The 26,109-nt window shown below is 36.7% G+C and overlaps 1 protein-coding gene across 4 annotated transcripts in view; it reads left to right on the top strand.

Moving 5' to 3' along the window:
• The window catches only part of OPA1 (OPA1 mitochondrial dynamin like GTPase), an 86,679-nt gene that overhangs the window by 56,094 nt on the left and 4,476 nt on the right, over window positions 1-26,109 (top strand). For all 4 annotated transcript variants that reach the window (XM_055407687.2, XM_055407696.2, XM_055407679.2 and 1 more), the window contains one exon: window positions 24,789-24,863. In XM_055407687.2, the coding sequence (XP_055263662.1) occupies window positions 24,789-24,853 (65 nt within the window). In that variant the 3' untranslated portion in view covers window positions 24,854-24,863. The remainder of the gene's footprint in view (window positions 1-24,788; window positions 24,864-26,109) is intronic.

Genomic DNA, 26,109 nt, shown 5'->3' with positions numbered 1-26,109 from the left:
GGGCATGCAAGACCTTTTGCTCTGGCTTGCGGGCTCAGCAGTTGTGCCATGGAGGCTTAGTTGCCCCACAGCACGTGAGATCTTAGTTCCCCAAGTGGGGAACAAACCCATATCCACTGCCTTGGAAGGCAGATTCTTAACCACTGGACCACCCAGAGAAATCTCCCCTTTTCCATATTTATAATTCCTTTTTCTGATAATGAGAAATCTGGCTCTTAGTGTCCTTAATATATTTACTTATTTCGATCAGTCCTCTTTCATGTAACTAAACTTGGCACTGTCCCCTTCGTTGCTCAAACGTCCTCACCCAGCTCAGGTTCTGTTCACCTGACTTCAGGCCGTCACCGCAGTTCCTCCCCCTGTGTTAATACCCTTTCCACCTTATCTCAGTTGTGACATTCTGTGCCAGGATGCCCTTCCTCAGGGAATCCTTTTAACTGATCTCATGCTCTGACACTGCCAGGCGTCTCTCCTTCTCATTCTTCCTGCTCCCTATCCAACTTCACAAGGACTCTTCCTCACCTGAATCCCAACCATGCTTTTGTAGAGATACCATTTTTGTCTGCCTGTGCTTTGGCACTTTGCACTGCCTGCCTACCCTTCTCCACAAATCCTCTCCTCACTACTGGGCAGGTCACCACACCCCCATGTGAATGCCCTCTTAAACTTGGTCTGGCTTTAACAGTATACCAGGACAATATGGCTCCCTACCCTCAGCCCCCAATCTTGCTGGGCCTTATTCATTACTTTGTCACTTTGTTTTCAGGGTATAGGGGTCAGGGGGTTTTTTCCCGGGTGCCAGTGAATTCCTCGCTTTTAAGCTGTTTGGATTTCATGTTAAGATTTACTTAGATACTTCTGAATCCAAGGAAATCTGTGAAAGATTTATATTATTAAATAAAACTACTAGTGGTCAGTGCTTCTATTTGTATTAACCTTGTAACAAGTTTCCCTTATTTCAGCTTCACGAAACAGTAGTTTTTCCTTTCAGTATACACTTAGCTTTACTATCTATGAATTTTCTGATGTCCAAAAGATAGCACATGCTCAACAGAAAGCAGTTATTCAAATCTGAAAACAGTTTGTTTTTTTTTAATTTTCAAATTTTTTTATTAGAAAACTGAAATTTACAATGTGTTTATATCACTCACTGAGTATATGGCATTTAAAAACAACATCATTACAGAAAGATAACAAAAATACAAAGGTCCAAACCTACGGGATATGGAAAACATTATCCACTGAGGCCTTAAATGTAGTAGACTTTACATAAAAAGGAAAAGCAATGAGTATACAAGTATACAGCCAGTTTAAGAAGTTAGCAAAATAAACAGAATAGTCATAAAAGAAAGCAACTAATACATACCAGGTATTAATGCATTAAAAATAAAGATAAAATTGAGGGGCTCAACAGAGTCAAAGCTGCCTAAAAAGCTTCTCTAAAAAGGGAAACATCAGGTAACAATAATCAACAAGAAAAATCTTGCTTGCAAATAAACAATACTGAAAATGGGAATTACTCATAGACGCATTAAGAATATAAATAATAGAAACAACTTTATGCCCGTACATTCGAAGATTAGTTGTCTTATACACAGGGTTATTGTTACCGTCTTTCTAAATTCCATATATATGTGTTAGTATACTGTATTGGTGTTCTTCTTTCTGGCTTATTTCATTCTGTATAATAGGCTCCAGTTTCATCCACCTCATTAGAACTGGTTCAAATGCATTCTTTTTAATGGCTGAGTAATACTCCATTGTGTATATGTACCACATCTTTCTTATCCATTCGTCTGCAGATGGACATCTAGGTTGCTTCCATGTCCTGGCTATTATAAACAGTGCTGCAATGAACATTGGAGTACATGTGCCTCTTTCAATTCTGGTTTCCTCCGTGTGTGTGCCCAGCAGTGGGATTGCTGGGTCGTATGGCAGTTCTATTTCCAGTTTTTTGAGGAATCTCCACACTGTTCTCCATAGTGGCTGTACTAGTTTGCATTCCTACCAACAGTGTAAGAGGGTTCCCTTTTCTCCACACCCTCTCCAGCATTTATTGCTTGTAGACTTTTGGATAGCAGCCATTTTGGCTGGCTTGAAATGGTACCTCATTGTGGTTTTGATTTGCATTTCTCTGATAATGAGTGATGTTGAGCATCTTTTCATGTGTTTGTTAGCCATCTGTATGTCTTATTTGTAGAAATGTCTGTTTAGTTCTTTGGCCCATTTTTTTATTGCGTCATTTATTTTTCTGGAATTGAGCTGCAGGAGTTGCTTGTATATTTTTGAGATTAATTCTTTGTCGGTTGCTTCATTTGCTATTATTTTCTCCCATTCTGAAGGCTGTCCTTTCACCTTGCTTATAGTTTCCTTTGCTGTGCAGAAGCTTTTAATTTTAATTAGGTCCCATTTCCCCTAAAGTCAGGAACAAGACAAGGGTGCCCACTCTCACCACTACTATTCAACATAGTTTTGGAAGTTTTGGCCACAGCAATCAGAGCAGAAAAAGACATAAAAGGAATCCAAATTGGAAATTCTCACTGTTTGCAGATGACATGATCCTCTATACAGAAAACCCTAAAGACTCTACCAGAAAATTACTAGAGCTAATCAATGAATATAGTAAAGTTGCAGGATATAAAATCAACACACAGAAATCCCTTGCATTCCTATACACTAATAATGAGAAAATAAATTAAGTAAACAATTTCATTCACCGTTGCAATGAAAAGAATTAAATACTTAGGAATATATCTACCTAAAGGAACAAAAGACCTATATATAGAAAACTATAAAACACTGGTGAAAGAAATCAAAGAGGACACTAATAGATGGAGAAATATACCGTGTTCGTGGATTGGAAGAATAAATATTGTGAAAATGAGTATACTACCCAAAATAATTTATAGATTCAATGCAATCCCTATCAAACTACCAACGGTATTTTTCACAGAGCTAGAACAAATAATTTCACAATTTGTATGGAAATACAAAAAACCTCGGATAGCCAAAGCAGTCTTGAGAAAGAAGAATGGAACTGGGGGAATCAACCTGCCTGACTTCAGTCTCTACTACAAAGCCACAGTCATCAAGACAGTATGGTACTGGCACAAAGAGAAAAATATAGATCAGTGGAACAAAATAGAAAGCCCAGAGACAAATCCACACACCTGTGGACACCCTATCTTTGACAAAGGAGGTAAGAATATTCAATGGAGAAAAGACAGTCTCTTTAACAAGTGATGCTAGGAAAACTGGTCAGCCACTTGTAAAAGAATGAAACTAGAACACTTCCTAACACCATACACCAAAATAAACTCAAAATGGATTAGAGCGCTAAATGTAAGACCAGAAACTATAAAACTCCTAGAGGAGAACATAAGCAAAACACTCTCTGACGTAAGTAACAGGATCCTCCATGACCCGCCTCCCAGAATATTGGAAATAAAAGCAAAAACAAATGAGAACAGTTTTTAAGCTGATATGTAGCACTACAACACAATCCCCAGAACATCCAAGAAAAACCAGGCAGAGTTTTCCAGTCTTCCTCCCTGTGCTGGAGCAGTGTGTTCTCCTCCCAACTTACCTCAGCTTCTTATTTCTTTCTCCGTGCCTTTTCCTTCTTTTCTTTAGGTTCTCTTTCTTTGAAGCATATCTCACTTTAACTTTTGTTTCCATCTCCTGTTGCTCTTCTTTCAGTATTTCATGCCACTTTGGCAGTATAGTTTGTGCTGACTCACAGGTCTGTACTTAAATCTGAACTACCATGTACTTTGTTGTCATTGTTCAGTTGCTCAGTGGTGTTCTGACTCTCTGCAACCCCATGGACTGCAGCGAGCCAGGCTTCCTTGTCCTTCACTATCTCCTGGAGTTTGCTCAAACTCATGTCCATTGAGTCGGGGATGCCATCGAACCATCTCATTCATCTTCTGTCTCCCCCTTCTTAGGCAGGCTATCTCCACAGCCTTAACTTCCTTTGAAAGAGTGGTACTACAGTAGTTCCTTTTTTTATAGGATTGTTAGGGAAATTGGTTCAAAAAACATTTGTAAGCTCCTGGTTCATAATTTTATGCTGAATTAATACTGTTCAGGAAGAGATGTATCAGTTTCACAATGTATACAGATCTGTTTCTTTTGTATCTCTCAAGAAATAGTTATCAAGACCGTGAAGTACTTCCATGTGTTTTACCTGAATATGCATTTTTAAGTGATTAGAAAATGATGTGTCTTTTCTTAAGTTTTAGAATGGTCTTCTTTTAAAAAAAATATTTATTTCCTTGGCTGTGCTGTGTCTTAGTTGCAGCCCGTGGGCTCTTTAGTTGGGGCATGCGAACTTTCAGTTGGAGCATGTGGGATTTAGTTACCTGACCAGTGTAACCTAGGCCCCCTGCATTGGGAGCTTGGAGTCTTAGCCACTGGACCACCAGGGACGTCCCTTTAAAGTCTTGTGTAACCCCATCATTTTTCACTCCCAATTTGATTATTTAAAGAAAGTGTATTGCTGACACAGATTTGTGTACTGTCAAGCCAGTTCTTATGTTTTCCTGCTGTTTTTCCTGAAAAAGTACTCGTATGACTCCCTTGAAATGACTTACCACTTTTGTGTGTGTGTATAAATATATAATTATCATCATGTCTCTGTACCAAGTAACGTCCTTGGAAGCAAGTGTTTGACCAGTGACTCAGCCTCATCAGTCACAGTAAAGGAGATGAGACATGACTTTGTCCATTAGTTGAAAAAGAATCTTGAGAGTACCTTTTCCTTACTGTTATCTTCAGTCTAACACTTGGGAATATGGTCATGGATACTTTCAGTCAGAAAACTTTCAAAGTTTAATGGTTACTACTGTATTACACAGATCAAAGTTCCCAGTATAGCATATTCAATTAGCATATGTTAAGTTGGTTAATGAAATTTAGAGAAAGGGAGGCAGATCGGGCTTTTGTTTTGTTTTGTCTTTTACAATTTGAAATGGATACAGGATGAAATATTACACAAATTGGTACAAGTTTGATGCATCATATATTTTGCCAGTCTTAAGCTTGCCCATTTTCAAATCATTTCACCACTTTACTTTGGAGGTTCAGCAACTGATTATACTTTAAGATGATTACATAAAAAGTAGTGTGATGTTCTTTCATTTTAAGAAGAGGTTCCACGTTCAATATTGAAATGAAGCCACAAAACTAGAAAGATGAAAGAAGAATTTACTTCTTCTAGTCCTAGGAGACTCATCGGTTGAGGAGTCATACAAGGAGCCCAGACTCTAGAAGCACAGTGGATTCCATCGGTGGAACAGGGAAAGGTCAAGAGGACCCTGGGGCATCTTGCGGATGTAGAAAGTAAGGAAGTAGTTGAAGGATGATAGGGACATGTCAATAAGATACAGAAGCCAACATGCAGAGGCTCCTGCTAGCCAACACTAGGACAATTTGGGCATCAAAGTAAAGAAGGATGGTTTAAGGAAAAAAGAGTAACTGTATGTTGGAAAAGACTGGTAATAAGCACCTTAATCAAGCGTTTAAAATAATATTATCAGTAATGGTCAGATCAGAACTATGTGCTACCTTAGAGAATTCAGTAAGAAGAACCCAGTGTCACTTCTGTGATTTTCTTACCAAAGATGTATAACTTAAATTCAGTCATGAAGATACATCAGAAAAACCCAAGTTAAAGCACAGTCTACAAAATAACTGGCTTGTAATCAAGATCATGAGTGACAAGGAAAGACTGAGGAACTGTTCCAGCTTGAGGGAGACCAAGAACAGGAAAGCTAAATACAATGTATGTGATCCTGAACTGAATCTTTTTGCTCTGAAGGATATTAATGGGACAGTTGGTGGGGATCTGAGGGTTACATGGTAGTCATAGGTCAATATTATCAATTTTAAAATTTTGATTGTTAGATTGAGATTATTTAGGGAAATAATCTTATTTGTTGCTAACACACAATACAGTTGGGGCTTGTGAGGCATAATGACAGTAAATGATTCAGGAAAATTACGCTCTTTGTGGTATTCTTAAAACTGTTTTCTAAGTCTGAGAAAGGGACAGAAAAGGATATATCCTGATACAGGATCAGGGATCATATGAAAATAATTTAGAGAAAATGACGCTTTTGAAAACATCGTCTCAGAAGATGTTGAAAGACTGGGTCACCTCATGGACAATTTAATAAAATACATAACTGATCTTTCCACCTTAATCCCTTTTTTGCAGTGTCTACTCATATTTACAACTGCCCGGTATCCACTGTGACAATGATGAAATTCTTTTGATTTTGTAGTGGATATTTTCTCAGGATTTCTTTTTTATAGATATTTAAGTACAGCATTAATTTAGATAAAATCCATTTGGATTCCCAGCATAATTTTAAATAATGTGTCCTATCTATTTATTGAAATAGATTGCAGTTTTAAAATGCCTTCTTTGGAGGGAAAAATCAGCATGTTACATAGCTCAATTCAAAATTTTTCTATAATCTGTTTATGATTTATAAGGTCTATTTTATGATTGTCATTATATAAAATAATATTGCTAACATCTCGTAGACTTTTTTTTCGGAATTTATTCTCCACTCCAGTCCGGAAACTTAGTGTCTGGGCACTGGTAACAGCTGTTGGTAGTGTTGCTAAACTGAGTTTCATCAGTACAGCATGGGATTCTTTTGTTGTTTGCTCTATGAATATTGTATCAACAGTTAACTAGATTATCGTGAGTTTTTGGACCTTGATATCAGTTGCAAGGAGTTTAGAGCTTAGGTTTCTTTTTCAGCTCTTATTTGCTAAAGTCTGAGTTATACTTTTCATTCTCTGTGTACATAATCAAAGAATCACTGATACCCAATAATTAAAGGGGTATTAACAATCATTTAGATTTTCCTCTCCTTATTTTACAATAAATTCCTTTTCATTTTGTATCAGAACTTGATTCTGCTTGTGAAAATGAATTAATATTTAAATACATTTCCTATGCCAGATACTAGATTATGTGTTTAAAACGCATTTTCATATTCTCATAGGTACAGTCATTTTTTTCTCATTTATATATAATAAAGAGATGGAGTCCTAAAAACACCCACATAGTGGTAAAGCCAAGATTTGAGCTCAGGTTTTTTAACTACTGTGCTGAACTATTTTTTTAAGGAGAGACAAAAACCCCAAGGCATCAGACAATATAATTATATATAACGGTCTTGTATATTTGGAAACTTCCATAGTTTACAGTGTCCCTTATGGAGTGGGTCAGAAAGATATACTAGTTATGATAATGATTGTTATCATCCTGTGTGCTTCCTGTAGTACAAATGCATTGCAGCTTAACTTTTCAAACAATGTGAAACCTTTCATAGAATTAGAAAGTCTGGGTAGGAGAACACTAAAGTGTGAATGACACCAGTAAACATATTGAAGGAAGTTCATTTTCTTTATATGACTTGTAGACCTGTCTCTAAGTGTACTCAATCAGATTCCCCCATAGGTAAGTAGTATCTAAATTACCCAAAATCTCGACACAGCTTTCCAGTCTGATGTGTTTGTACTTAGAGACTTAAGATCCAACTGTAACAGATACAGAATCTTTACTTGAGCATAATGTTGAACTTTTTTGTTGATTTTTGTCTGGGAGTATTGAGATGTTTTATAATAAGCTTCAGTATATTTCTTGTATTTTACATGAAGAGAAGATATGCTTCAGTCAAAGCCAAATATTTCATATTTACATCTCATTTACTAACGAAATATGAAAACAGTCATAAACTTTTTACTTGGGCTACCATTGCACAGGCTTATTTTAATGATAATTTTGATGCCCTTAATGTTAAAAACAGCATAGATTAAAGAGGCTAGTAAATTAGAATTTTCCAATATCCGCAGCTTTTCTCTCCCGTAGTTAATTTGCTCTGCTGACTCCCTACACGAGGTGGCAACAGCTGGCCTTTTTACTAGAGCTCTAGGGATTAGAGTAGCAGTCGCAGCAGCGTGCTCGGCCTCTTGCCTCTGTTGACTGTTCTTTATTGTTTGATGCCTGAGCATCTCCCAGACAGCCAGCAATTGTTTCTCGAATCCTAAAGTTTGTTTCTCTTGGGAGTATACAATGCTGGTGGGGCTCCTCTTTGTATCTCCTCACTTTCCCAGTCTCCTCTTATCCTTTCTGTGCTTTCTCTTGATAATTAGAATGGAGTAAAGATACAAGTTTTGTATCTTAGTATGCAGGAGATTCAGTTTTGATGCTAAAAACGTAAAAATATAGATGACAGATGGAAATTTCTTTTTTTCTCTGAGCTATCAGATAGTAACAAATTACTTTTTTAATGAAAACTTTGTTCTTCATAATTAGTATACTGGTGGCTTTATAATTTAATTTTATAAATTACATAAAAAAGGGAGCAACAGCAGAATGATCCAGTGCTACATTTAAAAGCTAAGATTGGAAGAGAAATGCTCCTTAGCTGTTCCAGTTTAAGAAGTACCTTCATTATCCCTAAAATATAATTCTAATTTATAAGAGTTAAGTTTCTTCACAACATGTTAAAAGTTGGGTAAAAAATAGTCATAAAATATCAAAATGAGAAAAGCTTCAGCAAGAGTAATTTTGTTGTTATTCTTTTAGAAAAAGGAAATAGGTAACTCTTGAATATAATTTTCACTGGTTCCTCCACATTCCTAAACTTCTGCCATACCTACAGAATCTTTGAGGGCCTTTGTGGATGAGAATAGCGGCCACATGGCAGTGTGAGACTAAAAATTATCCTTGAAAGATTATACTCAGAATCAGAAACTTAAAACTGTAGAAAAGGGAAGTCATGTTTAAACTACCTTTCCCAGAGCCAGGGCTCTGGCATGTGTATTTTGCCAAGTCTCCGTAGGTGATTCTTGCCATGCATCACAACAGCTACTCATGCCATGCCCTCAAACCAGTGCTCTAGAGAGTTCTTCATGTTTACAGCAGTACAATGTGCCAAATTAGTAACTGGGGTGAAGTTGTCATGTATCTTCTTTTAGTAGAGTGTGATAAATCCTGTGACTACTGAAAATTTGTTATTTGAACTATCATCTGTAGTAGCATGTCCATTTTGTTTCTGTAAACATAACCAAAGAAAATTAATTTTGAAGAGATTTGATTTAAAGGATAAGAGGATAGTATTGAGCTGTAGAATTCTAGGTACCTAGACAATCCTTGTGGCATCATTTATATGTAAATACTGTTATTGTAAGTTTTGGCCAATAATTATAGAACCTCAACACTAGTTTCTCATCTCTGCTGGCTTCTAGCACGTTTCTAAGCAGTCTTTTTTCCTTTGTCCCTCTTTTTCTAATATCTCTCACTGTTCCTTCTTCTATGTCATTATTATCTCTTGGTCCTGAGCTAGTGTCTTCCTCCTCTCTGCTTTTTTACCTCCCTTCAGTGGTTAGAAACCTTACTGAGGTACTGCCAGTGTTGTTTAATCATAAAGCAGGCTTCCCACTATAGACAACTGTAGATCAACCAAAATAACCAATTTAAGAGAGTGTTTTTCATGTCTGTTATGTATGATCCCTTCTGCCCAAGTGATATGCTTCTTTTGTAAATTCACCTTACTTTGTAAATCATACATTGTATATGTTTGCTGAATGTTGAATCATGTTGCTTTAATACAGACTCTTCATTAGCCCACTTCTCTTAACTTAAAAGAGAGGGAAAAGGAAGCTTTCTCATCCTAAGCAAGCTTTCCTCTGTGTTGCCAGGAAATTTCCATCTCATTTCTCTTGTGGAACAGCTCACATTTCCTGCATTCAGCTCTGTATCCACACATTCCTTTGCTCACATTTTGTGATCTAGCTTTTATCCCTAACAAAACCCCTGCTTTCTAGGTCACCTGTGATGTCCTAATCACTGGCCCACCCAATTCACCAAAGCGTTTTCATTTTTGTGTGTGTTTATTAGGAAGTCTTAAGTCAATTGAAGTATTTTTATTCTCTCTGATATTTAGTACTTTTTGGAATGGTTAGTAGACGTGCATATATTTGAAAAATGGAAAGATGGGAATTTTTTTCTTCACTGCAGAATAAATAACTGCTTCCTGTGTTATATTACCAGTGTTGAGGTCTTTCAGGCATCTTCTCAGGGTAAAAGTGGTTGAGTTTCTAAATTCTGCCTTTGTGAAATATTTTTCCTAGTAAAATGAAATTGACAAAGCAGCTAAGAAAGAGAGTGAAGAGTTATTTTTACCTTGAGTCTGCAGAGATGAAGTAGAGTCTGCCTTTGTGTTGTAGCCCAGAAAAGGGAGAGAGAGAGAGTGTGTGTGAGTTGACACAAAGAATAAAGTAATCCTCAGGGAGAGTCCTCTGTGTTAGAGAAGTGGTTATTTACAGGCATGATTCCACACGATGAGTCCAAATTGTGTGCTTTCCAGGTTATTGATGAGAAAATTTAGACTCAAAATGGAGCTTTTAGAATCAAGTACATTTTTCATGCACTAAGTCTGTCTTTTAAGGACAGCGTTGAAGGATATTGATAAATTGGTACAAGATTAAAAGGATATTTACTTCTCTAAAATCTTATACAGGCTACTGGTATTCAATGTTTTACTAGCAAGTATGTTCATTTTGCTTAAAAGCCACATTTTTAACTGATAAAAGTCAGAATAAGGATAGGAAAGGACTCTTCAGTAATTTATGAATTGAATTTTGGTTATCATTTTAACGTGGATTCTATTTATGTGTTACTGTGTTATGTGTTTGTGTGTATATTAATATGTATAAAAAAGCCAGTGCTCATATTTAAAACTAGAAATTAGGCTGTTTTCCCCCTTGTTATTAATGCTTACCACTCCTTCAGTGAGAGTTTAGAATGAAATAATATCTTTATATTTGGGATTAAATTTTGATTTGTTTTATTTTTAATTATGTCTTTTGTACTGTTCTCTCCATTCTGAGATGGAGAGAAAAATGGAATCTAGTCATTGAAAACTAAATCGAACTGTGAAATAATCCATTGACATGTGTAACACTATATTAAAAAATAAAATTAAACAGAAATGAATAATTTTTTAAATTGTCTTGAAGGACAAACTGATGCATACTGAACTGGTAATCTTTACGAAATAGGATTCTCAGAATAGTTGGAGGGGGGCGTTAAGGGCAAAAAGAATTTTAATTTCTTTACCATTTTATACATTCCTTAACTGCTTCTTTGCCCAAATGAGCATAATTCAGAATTACCTTAGAACTTTCATATTCTTAACTGTCATTTTCATAGAAATGATAAAGCTGGTTTGTGATATGATAAATCTTAAGAGTGACTGTGATCTCTTCCCAAATAACATCTTGGTGATCGTGACACCAAGAGACATTTCATGGGGCCGCATAATAAGTGATCATCAACGCATCATCCTTTGTGGTAGGGAATTCACATTGAATTCTTCTCATTGCCTTCATGGATCTGTCACCTGTGAATGAATTGAAACCTTTCTTGTTGAACTAGTGACGTTTTTAAGCATGTGCAGCCTATTAAAGATAATAGATTTTGTCTGCTTCTTCGTTAGCTAGTGTATGGAAATGGTCTATTTTAATTCCTCTTAAGAGAATTCTTTCAGTCTATTCCTTTTGTTTTAGTGCTTTAAGTTAGATCTTTTTTTCTGGGTCAAGGAATTCAAGTCTTTTTTAGTCTCTCTTTTTATTGACACCACTTCATGGTGCCAGTTCTGAGTCATATGAACCTGTTTTCACCCAGTACAGCTGTCAGAATTTTGGGTGTTTTTGTTCTCATCTTTTTTTAAATCACAGAACTAGTGCATATGCATTGTGTAAAATTAGAAAATATAGATAGCAGAACTTTTTAAGCTATTGCCACTGCCCAGAAATAACCACTGTAGCTCTGTATTCTAATAAAGTTTTTAATGTGATCTTAGGGCCATAATTTGTGCCACACATCTGGAAAACATTTTTCGTGAAGAGATACTGGATTAGCTTCCACCTGTACCCTGAGTCTTGAGTTTGTCATCATTGCTTCTATTTCTGGTTTCTCATCTATCAGAGTAGGCTCAATTTCTTTTCCTTTTCGTCATGTAAACTTACTTCAAAAAGATTCATTGAGAGGAATAAGGAGCATTAGTAAAAATAAAAACTATGGCGCTCATTACTTTAAATAGATGAGGCATTCCAGAGGCTATCTTGTAAGAAAACATGTACTAAAAATTACTGTTTTTAAGTTAATCTCCACCTGTATTTAGGACCCTGGCACTTCCTGTACGTGCTTGTGCCTTCACTGTCTCCCCTTCCTTCAAAGATGCTTGAAGCATTCGCTTCTTAAAACTGTTGGGTCAATTCATGATTCTCTTTTAAACAGGAAAAGCTTTGAATATTTGGCTGCTACCTCCACTTTAAACCATCCACTCTTTTCTTAACTTTGTAACCTTTTATTCTCACTGAGATTGCTGACAATCAAGAAAGCAATGAGCCAGGCAAGCTTTAGGGAAAGAAAGTATTCTCTAGTAGCTGCATCATTAGGTACTTTGGAATCCCAGTCAAATCCTGCTTGGAACTCTGTATATATCCCTTAAATGTGTACAGAGCTTTACACTTTACACAGTTTCTTAGGTTTGCCTTCTAAAGGCATATAAGGCTTATAAGTTATTATCTCCATTGTTCAAATGGGAAAATTGATGTTCATTGAGGAAAATGGTTTAGCCAAGCACAAAAATCTTTATGGCAAAGCTGGGACTAACAACATGTATTAGAGATTGTATTCTTTTAGATTTGTTTTGGGATTCTGTTCATCTTTAGTGTGGGAATGTGCTAGTGGGTGACTGTATATGACCAAGTTCATATAGTTTGGCTTCCTTTTTTATATTATTTTTTAATGTGTTGGTTTCAGACCCTGCTCTCCTAGTTAAACTAACCATTAACTCTAGAACAATAAGTTGGTCTCCTAAAGACATGTAATGATTTCATTCTGTAAAAAAGATAACTCAGGCATATAAATCTATGCATGCTTATTGCTTTTTCAATTTTATGATTATTCCTCTTCTGTAGAAGAAATTATTATAATTTAAGGGTGATTTTCTAAGTTAGTGATTGCATGAAATTAATTCTGAAGTTATTTTTGTGTCTTTTAGCCTTATTCTGACTTATGAAACCAATATCAATAATGATACCTCTTTATAGGGTTATATAGTGAGAAATAACTAAAAACTTAGGAAATCAGCCTAAAAAAAAATGAATGCCTATTAGTTCTCCTTGTGATAAAATTAATAATACTTTGTTCTAATGCAACATTTTATTTGAGATAAAATTATATTTCATTTTTGTTTTTCATCTCACTTAATTCATAACTATTAAAGTCTACAGTTTTTAATTCCATACTTTCTACAAACTTTAGTTTGGTTCATAAATCAGAATGACATTCTCCCTTCTTGTATTATTTTCTTTTACTTTTAAAATTACATTAATGAGCTGACTGTTTAAGAATCATTCTCATGATTCATTCATCTGTTACTCCTCCCTTTTAAACCTTCAGAACTGAAGGTCTTTTGACAAACCAATATTTATAACAGTTTGACAGCAGGATGAGGAACAGCGTTTGTCTTTGTAACAGCTTGAAGAAAGACCCTTTCCAGGATCCAGTCATGCAGTTACAATCTTGACCTCTTTCTTATGCTGGGAACATACATAGAGCAGCACCTCCCATGTGTTTTCTTGTCCCATTGACTGTCCATTCACTTCCCATCTGTTTGGCAGTCTTAAAGGAATAGAAGGGGCCCTCTTCTTATAAATCTGTCTTTGCAAGTGATAAATGATGTCCTGTCTCTTTAAGAGCTGCCTGGGTGGTTTTCCTTTTCTTAAAATGTTTCAGTGTCTCTCCTAATAAAATTCAGAGTAAAATACACTTTTTAGAGTAAGAAGAAAATAGAAAAGAAAGAAATGAATTATTTTTATACATCCTAATTATTTGGGACTGAATATTTTACTGGTCATAAGGCTAGTGCTTTTTTAGCTTTCCCAATTAATTACCTATATGATAGTTGTTAAATTGTATTGATTTTTAGGCTTTCCTGTGGGGGGGGAGAAATTATTTACTTTGAAGTACTGTATTTATTTAAACTTTTTTTGAGGAAAAAATCAATATATTGTTAATGAGTTAACATATAAAATAACTTCTAAATATTTTTTCATCATAATTTTGAGTTGATAGTTGTATGAATATGGAATATTTTATGTATTGGATACAGAATGAAATAACTCACAGGAGATGATTATAATCTTATGGTAGAATCTAACTTTTTAAAAAAAGATCATGAATCGTATAGAAATGTATGATTTTTTTCTATTGCTGAAAATAATGACTTTAAGTATAGATATTTGTATCTTTGAGTTTTCTGAGAATTGAGCAGATGAACATAATTTATTTTTTCTCTCATGTGGAGATTGTTCATAGAAGGTTAAATGTGATAATATTGTTTCCCAAAAATGTTCTTAAATTACTGATTTTAAAAGTGCTGCTGGTATAAAAAGATCATTTTTAGAGTATTATAGTATATTGTATGAATCAGCTGCCTGTGGTGTATATTCTACAAACTAGCTTGTTAGTTTACAATTTGATGCAGCTTATAAAGATCTATCCTGTGCAAAAGGTAAGAATACTTAAATGAAAAGGGTGGAAGGGAAGAGAAAATCCAGGCAAGTGAAATAATGTGAAACTTAGGATGAGATTGGTGCTCTCGAGGGTTCTGCATACTTTGCTATAAAGAGCTGCCAATTCAGTCTTGAGCTTCCTACTGCTGTTGCCGAACCAGTCTCTGATCCCCTAGCCCTATGTACCGCAAAGCCAATCAACTGACACTGGATCGTGGTGAAGGAATGCTGTTCTTCTATCACTAAGTCGTATCCAACTCTTTGCAAGCCCCATGACTGTAGCACGCCAGGCTCCTCTGTCTTCCCCTGTTCCTCTGTCCTCCACTGTCTTCCTGGAGTTTGCTGAGGTTCATGTTCGTTGAGTCATTGATACTGTCTACCTCCAATACTTTGGCCACCTCATGCGAAGAGTTGACTCACTGGAAAAGACTCTGATGCTGGGAGAGATTGGGGGTGGGAGGAGACGGGGACGACAGAGAGTGAGATGGCTGGATGGCATCACCGACTCGATGGACACGAGTTTGAGTGAACTCTGGGAGTTGGTGATGGACAGGGAGGCCTGGCGTGCTGTGATTCATGGGGTCGCAAAGAGTCAGACACGACTGAGTGACTGAACTGAACTGAACCATCTCATCCTCTGCCACCGCCTTCTCCTGCCTTCTGTCTTTCCTGGCATCAGGATCTTTTCCAGTGAGTTGGCTCTTTGCATCAAGTGGCCAAAGTATTGGCGCTTCAGCATCAGTCCTTCCAGTGAATATTCAGGGTTGATTTCATTTAGAAGTGGCGGTTTGGTCTCCTGGCAGTACAGGAGACTCTCAAGAGTCTTCTCTAACAGTACAATTCAAAAGCATCGATTCTCCATTACTCGATCTTCTTTATGGATCATCTCTCACATCTATACGTGACTACTGGAAAAACCGTAGCTTTGACTATACAGACCTGTTGGCAAAGTGATGCCTCTGCTTTTTAATATGCTGTCTAGGTTTTTCATAGCTTTTCTAACAAGGAGCAAGCATCTTTTAATTTCACGGCTGCAGTCATCATCCACAATGATTTTGGAGCCCAAGAAAATAAAATCTGCCACTGTTTCCACTTTTTCTCCTTCTATTTGCTATGAAGTGATGGGACCAGATGCCATGATCTTAGTTTTCTGAATGTTGAGTTTTAAGGCAGCTTTTTCCGTTCTCTTTCACCCTCATCAAGAGGCTCTTTAGTTCCTCTTCACTTTCTGCCATTAGAGGGGTATCATCTACATATCTGGGTTGTTGATATTTCTCCCAGCAATACTGATTCCAGCTTGAGCTTCATCCAGCTCAGCATTTCACATGATGTATACTCTGCATGTAAGTTGAATAAGCAGGGTGACAGTATACAGCCTTGTCATACTCCTTTCCCAGTTTTGAATCACTTAGTTAATTGTTCCATGTCTGATTCTAACTGTAGGTTCTTGACCCACATACAGGTATCTCAGGAGACAGGTGAGATGGTCTGATACTCCCATCTCTTTAAGAATTTTCCACAGTTTGTTGTGGTCCGCACAAAGGCTTCAGTGTAGTCAGTGAAGCAGAACATAAATTATAATTTATTTCACAGACTTTTCTTATGGCAGCTTTCTTTCTAAATCATATTGTTTTGGGGTCTGAAATAAAACTTCTAAAACTTTAAAATCATCTTCTTTTTTTAAAAAAAAATTTATTTATTTATTTGGCTGTCCTGGGTCCTAGTTGTGGCATGTGAACTCTTTGTTGCAGCATGTGGGATTTAGTTCCCTGACTAGGGGTCGAACCTGGGTCCCCTGCATTGGGAGCATGGAGTCTTAGCCACCGGACCACCAGGAAAGTCCCTAAAATAATCATGTTTAATATTTAGATTAAATATTGGTTAAGTCAGATCACTCACCTGTCAATAAATGAGTGAACAATGAATGAATATTCATGGGCATTTATTACATAGCAAGTGTAGCACTTGCTGAGTGATTTTAAATGACAGACTTCTTTGTAACTAGATAATTCATATAAGCAGTCCTATTCCTGGGCCGGGGGGGTGGGGACAGTATAAAATGAATCTTTCTAAAATGAACCCTGCAGTCCTATGAGAATAATATTATCATTTGTGGTTGCAGTTTTTGCTAGTAGGTTAGTATCAGATAAAAAGATACTAAAGAACAAAAGATCACTAATAAGTTTTAAAAGGTGCAATTATTAATAACATCAGAATAGTACCTTTCAGTCCTAAGTTTTAAAGTACAATAATACAGACTTTGAATTTTTTAAGATATGTTCCCTCATTTTATAGATAAAGAAACTAGGACTGTGATTTGTCCACAATAGTAAGGTTAAAGGCAAAGCCAGGACTAGAAACTTAGTTCTCCTGATCACATTATCATATGCCTGTTAGTACAGTATGGTCTCATTTTTATAAAAATCATATGAAATAACTACCCCATTGATTATTAGGAGCATTTGACCAGGGATTCCTAACATTGTTTTTTGTCAGACATGAAGTTCGTGTTTTATAAGATTTGTCTATAATACGCTTTTATTTTTAATTTGAAACATAGAATTGCAATTATATCTCTTAATCAGCCCAAACAAATAATTGTTACAAGAGTAGATGTAATTCTAGCCCAAAGATTTCCATTTGAACTTTTGAAGCAATAGAAATAACCCAGAGAACTCTATTTCTACCTCACAGACCCCTGGAAGTCTGGAAACCACCCAGCTTTGAAATTACTGTCCCAGTCTCAAACAGCTTTCCCCAGGATATAGGAGATGATGCTTTCCTCTTTTGTAACATACAGAAGTCTACTGTTTGTCTTCATTAATGAGTATGTTTAAAAATAATCATACCTATTTGTAGGGAAGAGGAAAAAAAAAAAAAATGAGAGGGCCAGGACTCAGAAGATAAGCGTTAGATTTAAATGTGTATCTTTGACTCTATATCTCTTTGGCCTTTCCTTTCAGCTGTCAAAGGTGTACATGTTTTCTGGTGCTAAGTCTAAGATTTTGACTGTAGTTTTGAGAATCTTTAATCTGGTCTCGATTCACTTGTTTTTGGTTGGTGTTCTTTCCTTGTTTCCCTAAATGATTCCTTTAAACACTGAATTTCTAAAGAGCACTTATAGTGTAATTGTCTAATAAAAAGCAAGCCTGTTCAGGAACAGCATATGTAACATAATAAGAAGTGTTCCTTTAATTTTCAGTCCCTTAGTGAGTAGCTTTTTTCATAGCAAATTTTAACCTACAGGGTGTCCCCGAGCTTGGTAGAAAATGCTCACGCAGCGTGTCGTGAAACAGTTCTCTTAAGGAACATTTGGATCTTTGGATGTGTGCTTGTGTAAAATACACTGCATCCATAAGTTTGCAGCTCATTTCTCTGCTTTCTCTAAAAACATCAAAAGTTGTAAAAGGTTTATTTCAGTTCATGTGGTAGTGTTTTGTGTGTGATTCTTTGTTCCTGTTCTAAACTGTTATTAACCACTGAAGTGAACCTTCTCCCGGGTTTGGCCTTTTGGATTCACAATGTATTCAAAACCTAATTACAGATTAGTGTGTTTTTGAGACTTTTAGAGCAAGTATCAGAAGACTCAAAAAGAAAATGAGAGTAGTGGTATCATTTCATGTAGAGATAAAGAGACCCTAAACATGAATGGGTGTCAAGTCATCTGAAGAAAAGAAAAAAGAGAAGGAACTTCATTCACTGAGACTGATGGTTTATGAGTTGGAGATTATGGGAATATTCATGACTCAATCAAGAAGCACAATGAATTGATGTTTGAAATTGTTCATCTTTTAAGTAAACATTGGATAAATGGAAAGTAGACTCCGTATTCACTACATGTGGAATTGGCTGTTTCAGTGTACAGAAATAGCAGTTTGTTAATCCCTTCCTGAGTTGGTTTAGTTTATCAAGTAAATCAGAAATTTATAAGAATTCTCTAGCTATGTAAATATTTAATGCAAATATTTAATAGAAAAAGGAGTTTGCTCTATAATTAGCCTTGCTAATATATACACATTTTTCCATGGGAAAGTAAGTTCTAATGTTGATAAATTAAATACCGTTAAGATTTGGGGATTTGAAAACACTGTAATAGTGAGACATTAATTTGAAGGATCAGAAAGTGGAAAGTGTTAGTTGCTAACATTCCAACTTGATTTTTATGCATAACTCAGTTTCCTGTGCAGCCAGATACAAGACATTGCTGGAACTTTACATCAGAATTTAAAATTTTTCAAATACGGAAAAAAATGTTGTTTATTATTTGTGATATAACTTTCTTGCAAAGCTTGAAATCATGCTAGTGTGTGCTTATATAGTCATCATATTTTAGCCTTCTTAAGGTGTAATAATTAAGTCCTCCCTCCACTCCACCACCAATTGCTATTGTGTTCTAAGACCTGAGTATTCTCTGTTCCGTGATGTTGGGAGCCCAGCTTTCCTTGATCTTCATTGTCAATGTGTACCTGGCCTCTTGTTCCCAGACTTGCTCTAGCTCTTGTGATCTGGCGTAACATCCTGGAAGCACATTAAGTGCTTCTTTCCCCCTTCTTAATAACCTATAGCCATCATTCTCCATGCCATACTTTTGGTAACTTCATTTATCAAATATTTATTGAGCACGTATAGTAAGTCAGACATTGTTGTAGACACTGAAGATGCTGAGCTTTTTTGGTCCAGTTTCCTGCTCTTATATTGTTCTCCAAGGGTCTCTCCAACTGTGTATAGATCTAATCTCAAGAGGAAGAAGTAATAATACGCATCATAATATTCATATGATAGCATAATATACATTGTTTTTAGACATTCCTAGACACAGAATTACTAAGGAGGTGCTCAGTAAACTATCTTCAGTTCAGTTCAGTTGCTCAGTCGTGTCCGACTCTTTGTGACCCCATGAATCACAGCACGCCAGGCCTCCCTGTCCATCACCAACTCCTGGAGTTCACTCACACTCATGTCCATCGAGTCGGTGATGCCATCCAGCCATCTCATTCTCTGTCATCCCCTTCTCCTCCTGCCCCCAATCCCTCCCAGCATCAGAGTCTTTTCCAGTGAGTCAGCTCGTCCCATGAGGTGGCCAAAGTATTTCAGCTTGAGCATCAGTCCTTCCAATGAACACCCAGGATTGATCTCCTTTAGAATGGACTGGTTGGATCTCCTTGCAGTCCAAGGGACTCTCAAGAGTCTTCTCCAGCACCACAGTTCAAAAGCATCAATTCTTCAGCGCTCAGCTTTCTTCACAGTCCAACTCTCACATCCATCCCTATTTTTATTATCAAAATGTCTTGTTTCACAGAAGGCAAAACTTGCAACAAATACACTTGTAATAATAGCATTTGTTTTGTTACCATTTAGAGTCTGCATATGGTAGTAGATCTAGTATGTGTCTCTGAATTGGAGGAATGTGGACAAGGCTAACTCTCCAGGCTTAATAGCCTCATCTTTGGCAGTGAAACATGTGGGGTTATATGAGGACCAAATGAAATATGGGATCTGGAATCACACAAAACATAGTATACGCAGACTTAGAGAGAGGTAGAAGGTAAGCAGGGAGTTCTTCTTAAAGGCAGGGTATCATATGTCCCCATGTCACTTCAGTAAGTACATTATATACGTGAAGGAACAAAAGGAGAAATGAGTTTTCCAATTTAGTATTAAAAGGAAACATTTATCATAGTTATTCTTTTTTCTTTTAACTTTTACCTCCATCCTCTTCTCCTCTCTCGTCTCCTCCCATTACTTCCTAGTTACTTACTAGTGTTCTTTGTGTTATTCTTGAGGTTTCAGGGCATAGAGGTACAGTGTTTTCATATTCCAGTGGTAAAATATTTTGTAAAAACAACTTTTTAAAGGGAAAATTGGTAATTTTTTATTCTGTTTTCATATATAATTAGTTTTAAAAAAACTTTATGAAAAACATCACTTATCTTGAATTTTAGAAGAATTTGATTCAGATTCCACAGTTAGGCACATGCGTCACAGTGGCTCTTGGTCTCTGTCAATACAAGTAGATCTTGCTGTGAACAGTCTCTTGTGAGTGATGCTACTGTCCCACACACTCACAAATAGTCTGTCCAGCTGAGCATAGAGGTCATTGACAGGGCAAAGGATGGATAGAGATGGCCCTTCAGCTGCCTGATTGTACTCAGATGATAGAGCAGATGGATTGTGATTTACTTCCTTCATACAATACAGTTTTCCCACGTAGAAGTAGTGCTCAGTACAGTGTTTAGAGAGCTGCTAAGGCTCTGAACACTTGTTTGAGATTTCCATGTTTTGTGTTATTTAAGCTCGATGATTTTTTAAAGACCTCATCCATTTCCAAAATTCTATGAGATGGTTTAGAAAACTTTTTCCCCCTATTTCCCAACCTCCTTTAAAGAAAGTCTTCAACTGAGCTATAGTATCTGAAACTCAGTAAATGTTCAGTGAAGAAGATAGGTAAACTGTTCCTAAGTAACTATATGAAATAATTTTTAAAATAAAAATGTGGCCTTATTTTGTGAAAAGAAGGATGTTTACTGGTTTGACTGCTAGTTAAAAAAAACAAAACCCCCCACACAAAAAAACAAACTACAAAGAGTACAAACTAAATTTCCAAGAATCTGATTTTTTTAGGTAGAAACCAGGAATTCTTACTTATATTTAACTGTAACATATTTTCTCAGTAAATAATTTGTTTAAAATAATAGGGGATCCCTCTGCCCTGGCTTTTTATGGTGTGTATTCATCTCAGTCTAATACCAAGAATTAGAAGTTCTAAATTACTGGAAAAAGAAAATGAAGACATTGCTTTCTTTATATACAATTCTGGTGGGCTATGTTGAGTTCCTGCAGTGCTAACAAGAATTTACCAAAAGAACAGTTCTTTTTATTGACTACTCATCATGGCAAGCCACTCCAGTACTCTTGCCTAGAAAATCCCATGGACGGAGGAGCCTGGTAGGCTGCAGTCCATGGGGTCGCTACGAGTCAGACATGACTGAGCGACTTCACTTTCACTTTTCACTTTCACACATTGGAGAAGGAAATGGCAACCCACTCCAGTGTTCTTGCCTGGAGAATCCCAGGGATGGTGGAGCCTGGTGGGCTGCCGTCTATGGGGTCACACAGAGTTGGACACGACTGAAGTGACTTAGCAGCAGCAGCAGCATCACAAATGCTGTCTCATTGATAAAAAAGGATACTTATAGCTTCGATTGCAGATTATTTATTTTTAAATGTAAGATGCAAATATTGTAAATCAGTTATATTTCCATTTTTAAAAAATAAAAAAGGAAAGCTGAAAAAAAGAATATAAATATCCTAAGAGTAAGCTTTGCAGTTTTGCCTTTAGGTCACCAACTTTGAACCAGTAGTTTCACTTTAATTGATAATTCCTACTCACATGTTAACAGGATAAAAGTACTTGTTATCATGCTTACTATTGTTGTTCAGTCACTAAGTCATGTCTGACTCTTTGCGACCCCATGGACTGCAGCACGCCAGGCTTCCCTGTCCTTCACTATCTCCTGGAGTTTGCTCAAACTCACATCCATTGAGTCAGTGATGCCATCCAACCATCTCATCCTCTGTCGCCCCCTTCTCCTTTTGCCCTCAATCTTTCCTAGCATCAGGGTCTTTGCTAATGAGTCACATCAGGTGACCAAAGTATTGGAGCTTCAGCTTCAACCATCAGTCCTTCTAATGAATATTCATGGTTGATTTCCTTTAGGATTGACTGGTTTGATCTCCTAATTGTTTAAGGGACTCTCGGGAGTCTTCTCCAGCACCACAGTTCAATAGCATGCGTAACCTGTGTCTTCTTTTCCATGGGGATGGTCTTTTCCATGGGGATACTCCTGTCTCCTGTACAATGTCATGAACCTCCATCCAGAGTTCATCAGGCACTCTATCAGATCTAGTCCCTTAAATCTATTTCTCACTTCCACTGTATAATCATAAGGGATTTGATTTAGGTCATATCTGAATGGTCTAGTGGTTTTCCCTACTCTCTTCAATTTAAGTCTGAATTTGGCAATAAGGAGTTCATGATCTGAGCCACAGTCAGCTCCCAGTCTTGTTTTTGCTAACTGTATACAGCTTCTCCATCTTCGGCTGCAAAGAATATAATCAATCTGATTTGGGTGTTGACCATCTGGTGATGTCCATGTGTAGAGTCTTCTCTTGTGTTGTTGGAAGAGGGTGTTTGCTATGACCAGTGCATACTCTTGGCAAAACTCTATTAGCCTTTGCCCTGCTTCATTTCATGCTCCAAGGCCAAATTTGCCTGTTACTCCAGGTGTTTCTTGACTTCCTACTTTTGCATTCCAGTCCCCTATAATGAAAAGGACATCTTTTTTGGGTGTTAGTTCTAAAAGGTCTTGTAGGTCTTCATAGAATTGTTCAACTTCGGCTTCTTCAGCATTACTGGTTGGGGTATAGGCTTGGATTACCGTAATATTGAATGGTTTGCCTTGGAAACGAACAGAAATCATTCTGTCATTTTTAAGATTGCATCCAAGTACTGCATTTTGGACTCTTGTTGACCATGATGGCTACTCCATTTCTTCTAAGGGATTCCTGCCCACAGTAGTAGATATAATGGTCATCTGAGTTAAATTCACCCATTCCAGTCCATTTTAGTTCACTGATTCCTAGAATGTCTATGTTCATTCTTGCCATCTCCTGTTTGACCACTTCCAATTTGCCTTGATTCATGGACCTAACATTCCAGGTTCCTATGCAGTATTGCTCTTTACAGAATCGGACCTTGCTTCCATGAAATTAAAAGATGCTTACTCCTTGGAAGGAAAGTTATGACCAACCTAGATAGAATATTAAAAAGCAGAGACATTACTTTGCCAACAAAGGTCTGTCTAGTCAAGGCTGTGGTTTTTCCAGTGGTCATGTATGGATGTGAGAGTTGGACTGTGAAGAAAGCTGATCGCCGAAGAATTGATGCTTTTGAACTGTGGTGCTGGAGAAGACTCTTGAGAGTCCCTTGGATTGCAAGGAGATCCAACCAGTCCATTCTAAAGGAGATCAATCCTGGGTGTTCATTGGAAGGACTGATGCTAAAGCTAAAACTGCAATACTTTGGCCACCTCATGCAACGAGTTGACTCACTGGAAAAGACTCTGATGCTGGGAAGGATTGGGGGCGGGAGGAGAAGGGGACGACAGAGAATGAGATGACTGGATGGCATCACCGACTCGATGGACATGAGTTTGAATGAACTCCGGGAGTTGGTGATGGACAGGGAGGCCTGGCGTGCTATGATTCTTGGGGTCGCAGAGTCGAACGTGACTGAACTGAACCGAACCTGTGTTTTAAAATAGGAGCTACATGATTAAGTTAGTAGTGAAGTAGAATAAATCATGACTCTTTCTGCTTTTAATATTAGGTTAGCTTGCCATGTGAATACGTTTTGAAGGAAATTTTTATATTTCAGAGAGAATTTGTAGATTTTATTTGAACACCTAAAGTGAAAACCTGAAATTAAATAAAATGATGTAAATCTGTCTTCAGTGGCTCTGGTGTTTTTAAACTTTCCTTTCCTCAGCCACGGAAAGGTACTTTTTTTTTTTTTTTAAGTGTTATTGCCTTTTTCATTTTTGTTGAAGGTACTTCCTATAGTTTCTTCTTTGTCTTTCAGTGTTAGGACATTTTGACATACAAAGTGTACATTTTAATGTGGTCATATTGGTTGATCTTTGTAACTCTTCCTATTATTTCACACCTAGAAAGTCATTTCCTAGTTAAAGGCCAGTTATATAGTTACCTGTATTCTCTTCTAATTTTAAAAAATTGGTTTCATTATTTTATATTTTCCTGTGTTCCAGATAATGCTAACTGTGAGTCCTTGGTTAGACCCCAGAGAATCTTAACAACTTCTTAAAATTCTACACATAATTTTATGTGTATCTATGTCTATACTTGCCTTTTTCTGTGTAAGAATCTGCAACATTTATTAGATTCTCAAAAGGATCTGTCCCCTACACTCCTCCCCTTTCCGAAAAATTATTAGAAGGGCTACTGCTATAATCTGTTTGAACTTCATTTGGATATCAGATTGTGTGTCATGTGAAGGTAATTTTTCCCCTTTTCCTAAGTAGTTCAAGTATCGCAAACCATTGCTGTCAAGAAATAAATTTGTTTTTAATTAATTTGTTATCTTTTTATATCTACAGAAAAAGTTAGAGAAATTCAAGAAAAACTTGATGCATTTATTGAAGCTCTTCATCAGGAGAAATAAATTGTAATAAGTGAGTAAAAAAACCTCTTACTGCATTGGTACCGACTAAACACAAAATTTATATTTAAAACTTACTTTAATAGTTTATCATTCTACTTAACTATATCCTGCTGCTGCTGCTAAGTCACTTCAGTCGTGTCCGACTCTGTGTGACCCCATAGACAGAAGCCCACCAGGCTCCCCCGTCCCTGGGATTCTCCAGGCAAGAACACTGGAGTGGGTTGCCATTTCCTTCTCCAATGTGTGAAAGTGAAAAGTGAAGTCGCTCAGTCATGTCCGACCCCCAGCGACCCCATGGACTGCTTACTCCTTAATAATAATCTTAATGTAATTAAATAATTTAAAAAGCAGGAATTTCCAAAACTAGATTCTACAGTTTTTATGTATGGTGTTCCTTTGACTAATTTGAGCGCCTTGTGGCTGAACTAAAAATATCCCCTAGAACTCATTTTGAACAGAAAAAAGGTGAACAAAGCTAAAATAGTTCATGATGTGCTGGTGGCTCATAGATTTTCTGTTTATAAAGAATTGAACTGTTGCACTCATTTTCTCATTGTTCGTATTCAATGAATAATCACATATATGTTCACTTGAAAAGCTTTTTATTTTGGGTTGACTGAAAATTCTCATAATTATTCTTATTTTCAGTATTTAAAAACATTTAAGTAAACTTTTTCAATTTAAAATAACTCAGCAGCTGTAGAATTTAGGACTCTTCTGAATGTATGGGCTCTTGTCTAATTCTGTAGTGTGGCATTATAAGCAGTGCCTAATAAAATATTATATTTGAAGACTTCCCTTAATAGCAGAGTTAATTGCTAATTATTGCTGAAAAAACATAATTATGAAGTCTTTTACTGAAGAAGTTGAAAAAGGGAAAATGCTATAATTAAGATCTTATCACTTATTTAAAATATTTAATTACTCACTTTATTTGTGAGTCCTTGCTCTGTAGACAGCTTGCAACACAGAAGTAAACGGAGTAGAAATGTGAAAGTTTTTCTCCCTAGCTGCACTGTGTTCAGAAAAGGCCCTTAAATCAGACTGCCTACTTTCTTGTACTGTCGAGGCAATATATTTGAGAAAGCAAGCTAGAAAAGGGAAGCACAGCTCAGACCAGCATCACACAAAACGGTCCACCAGCAATGAATCAGAGAGGAAGGAGTAAAAAGCTTTAGAATAATGCTCTGTTACTTTGTTTCTCTTTCATAAGCTAAGATAGGTATATGGATGTATACAAAAATGTGTCTAGAAAC

Source organism: Moschus berezovskii, chromosome 1 (genome assembly GCF_049115385.1).
Source record: "Moschus berezovskii isolate FMDL1 chromosome 1, NW_MosBer_1.0, whole genome shotgun sequence".
Taxonomy (NCBI): domain Eukaryota; kingdom Metazoa; phylum Chordata; class Mammalia; order Artiodactyla; family Moschidae; genus Moschus; species Moschus berezovskii.
This window is presented reverse-complemented; position numbering and strand designations above follow the sequence as displayed.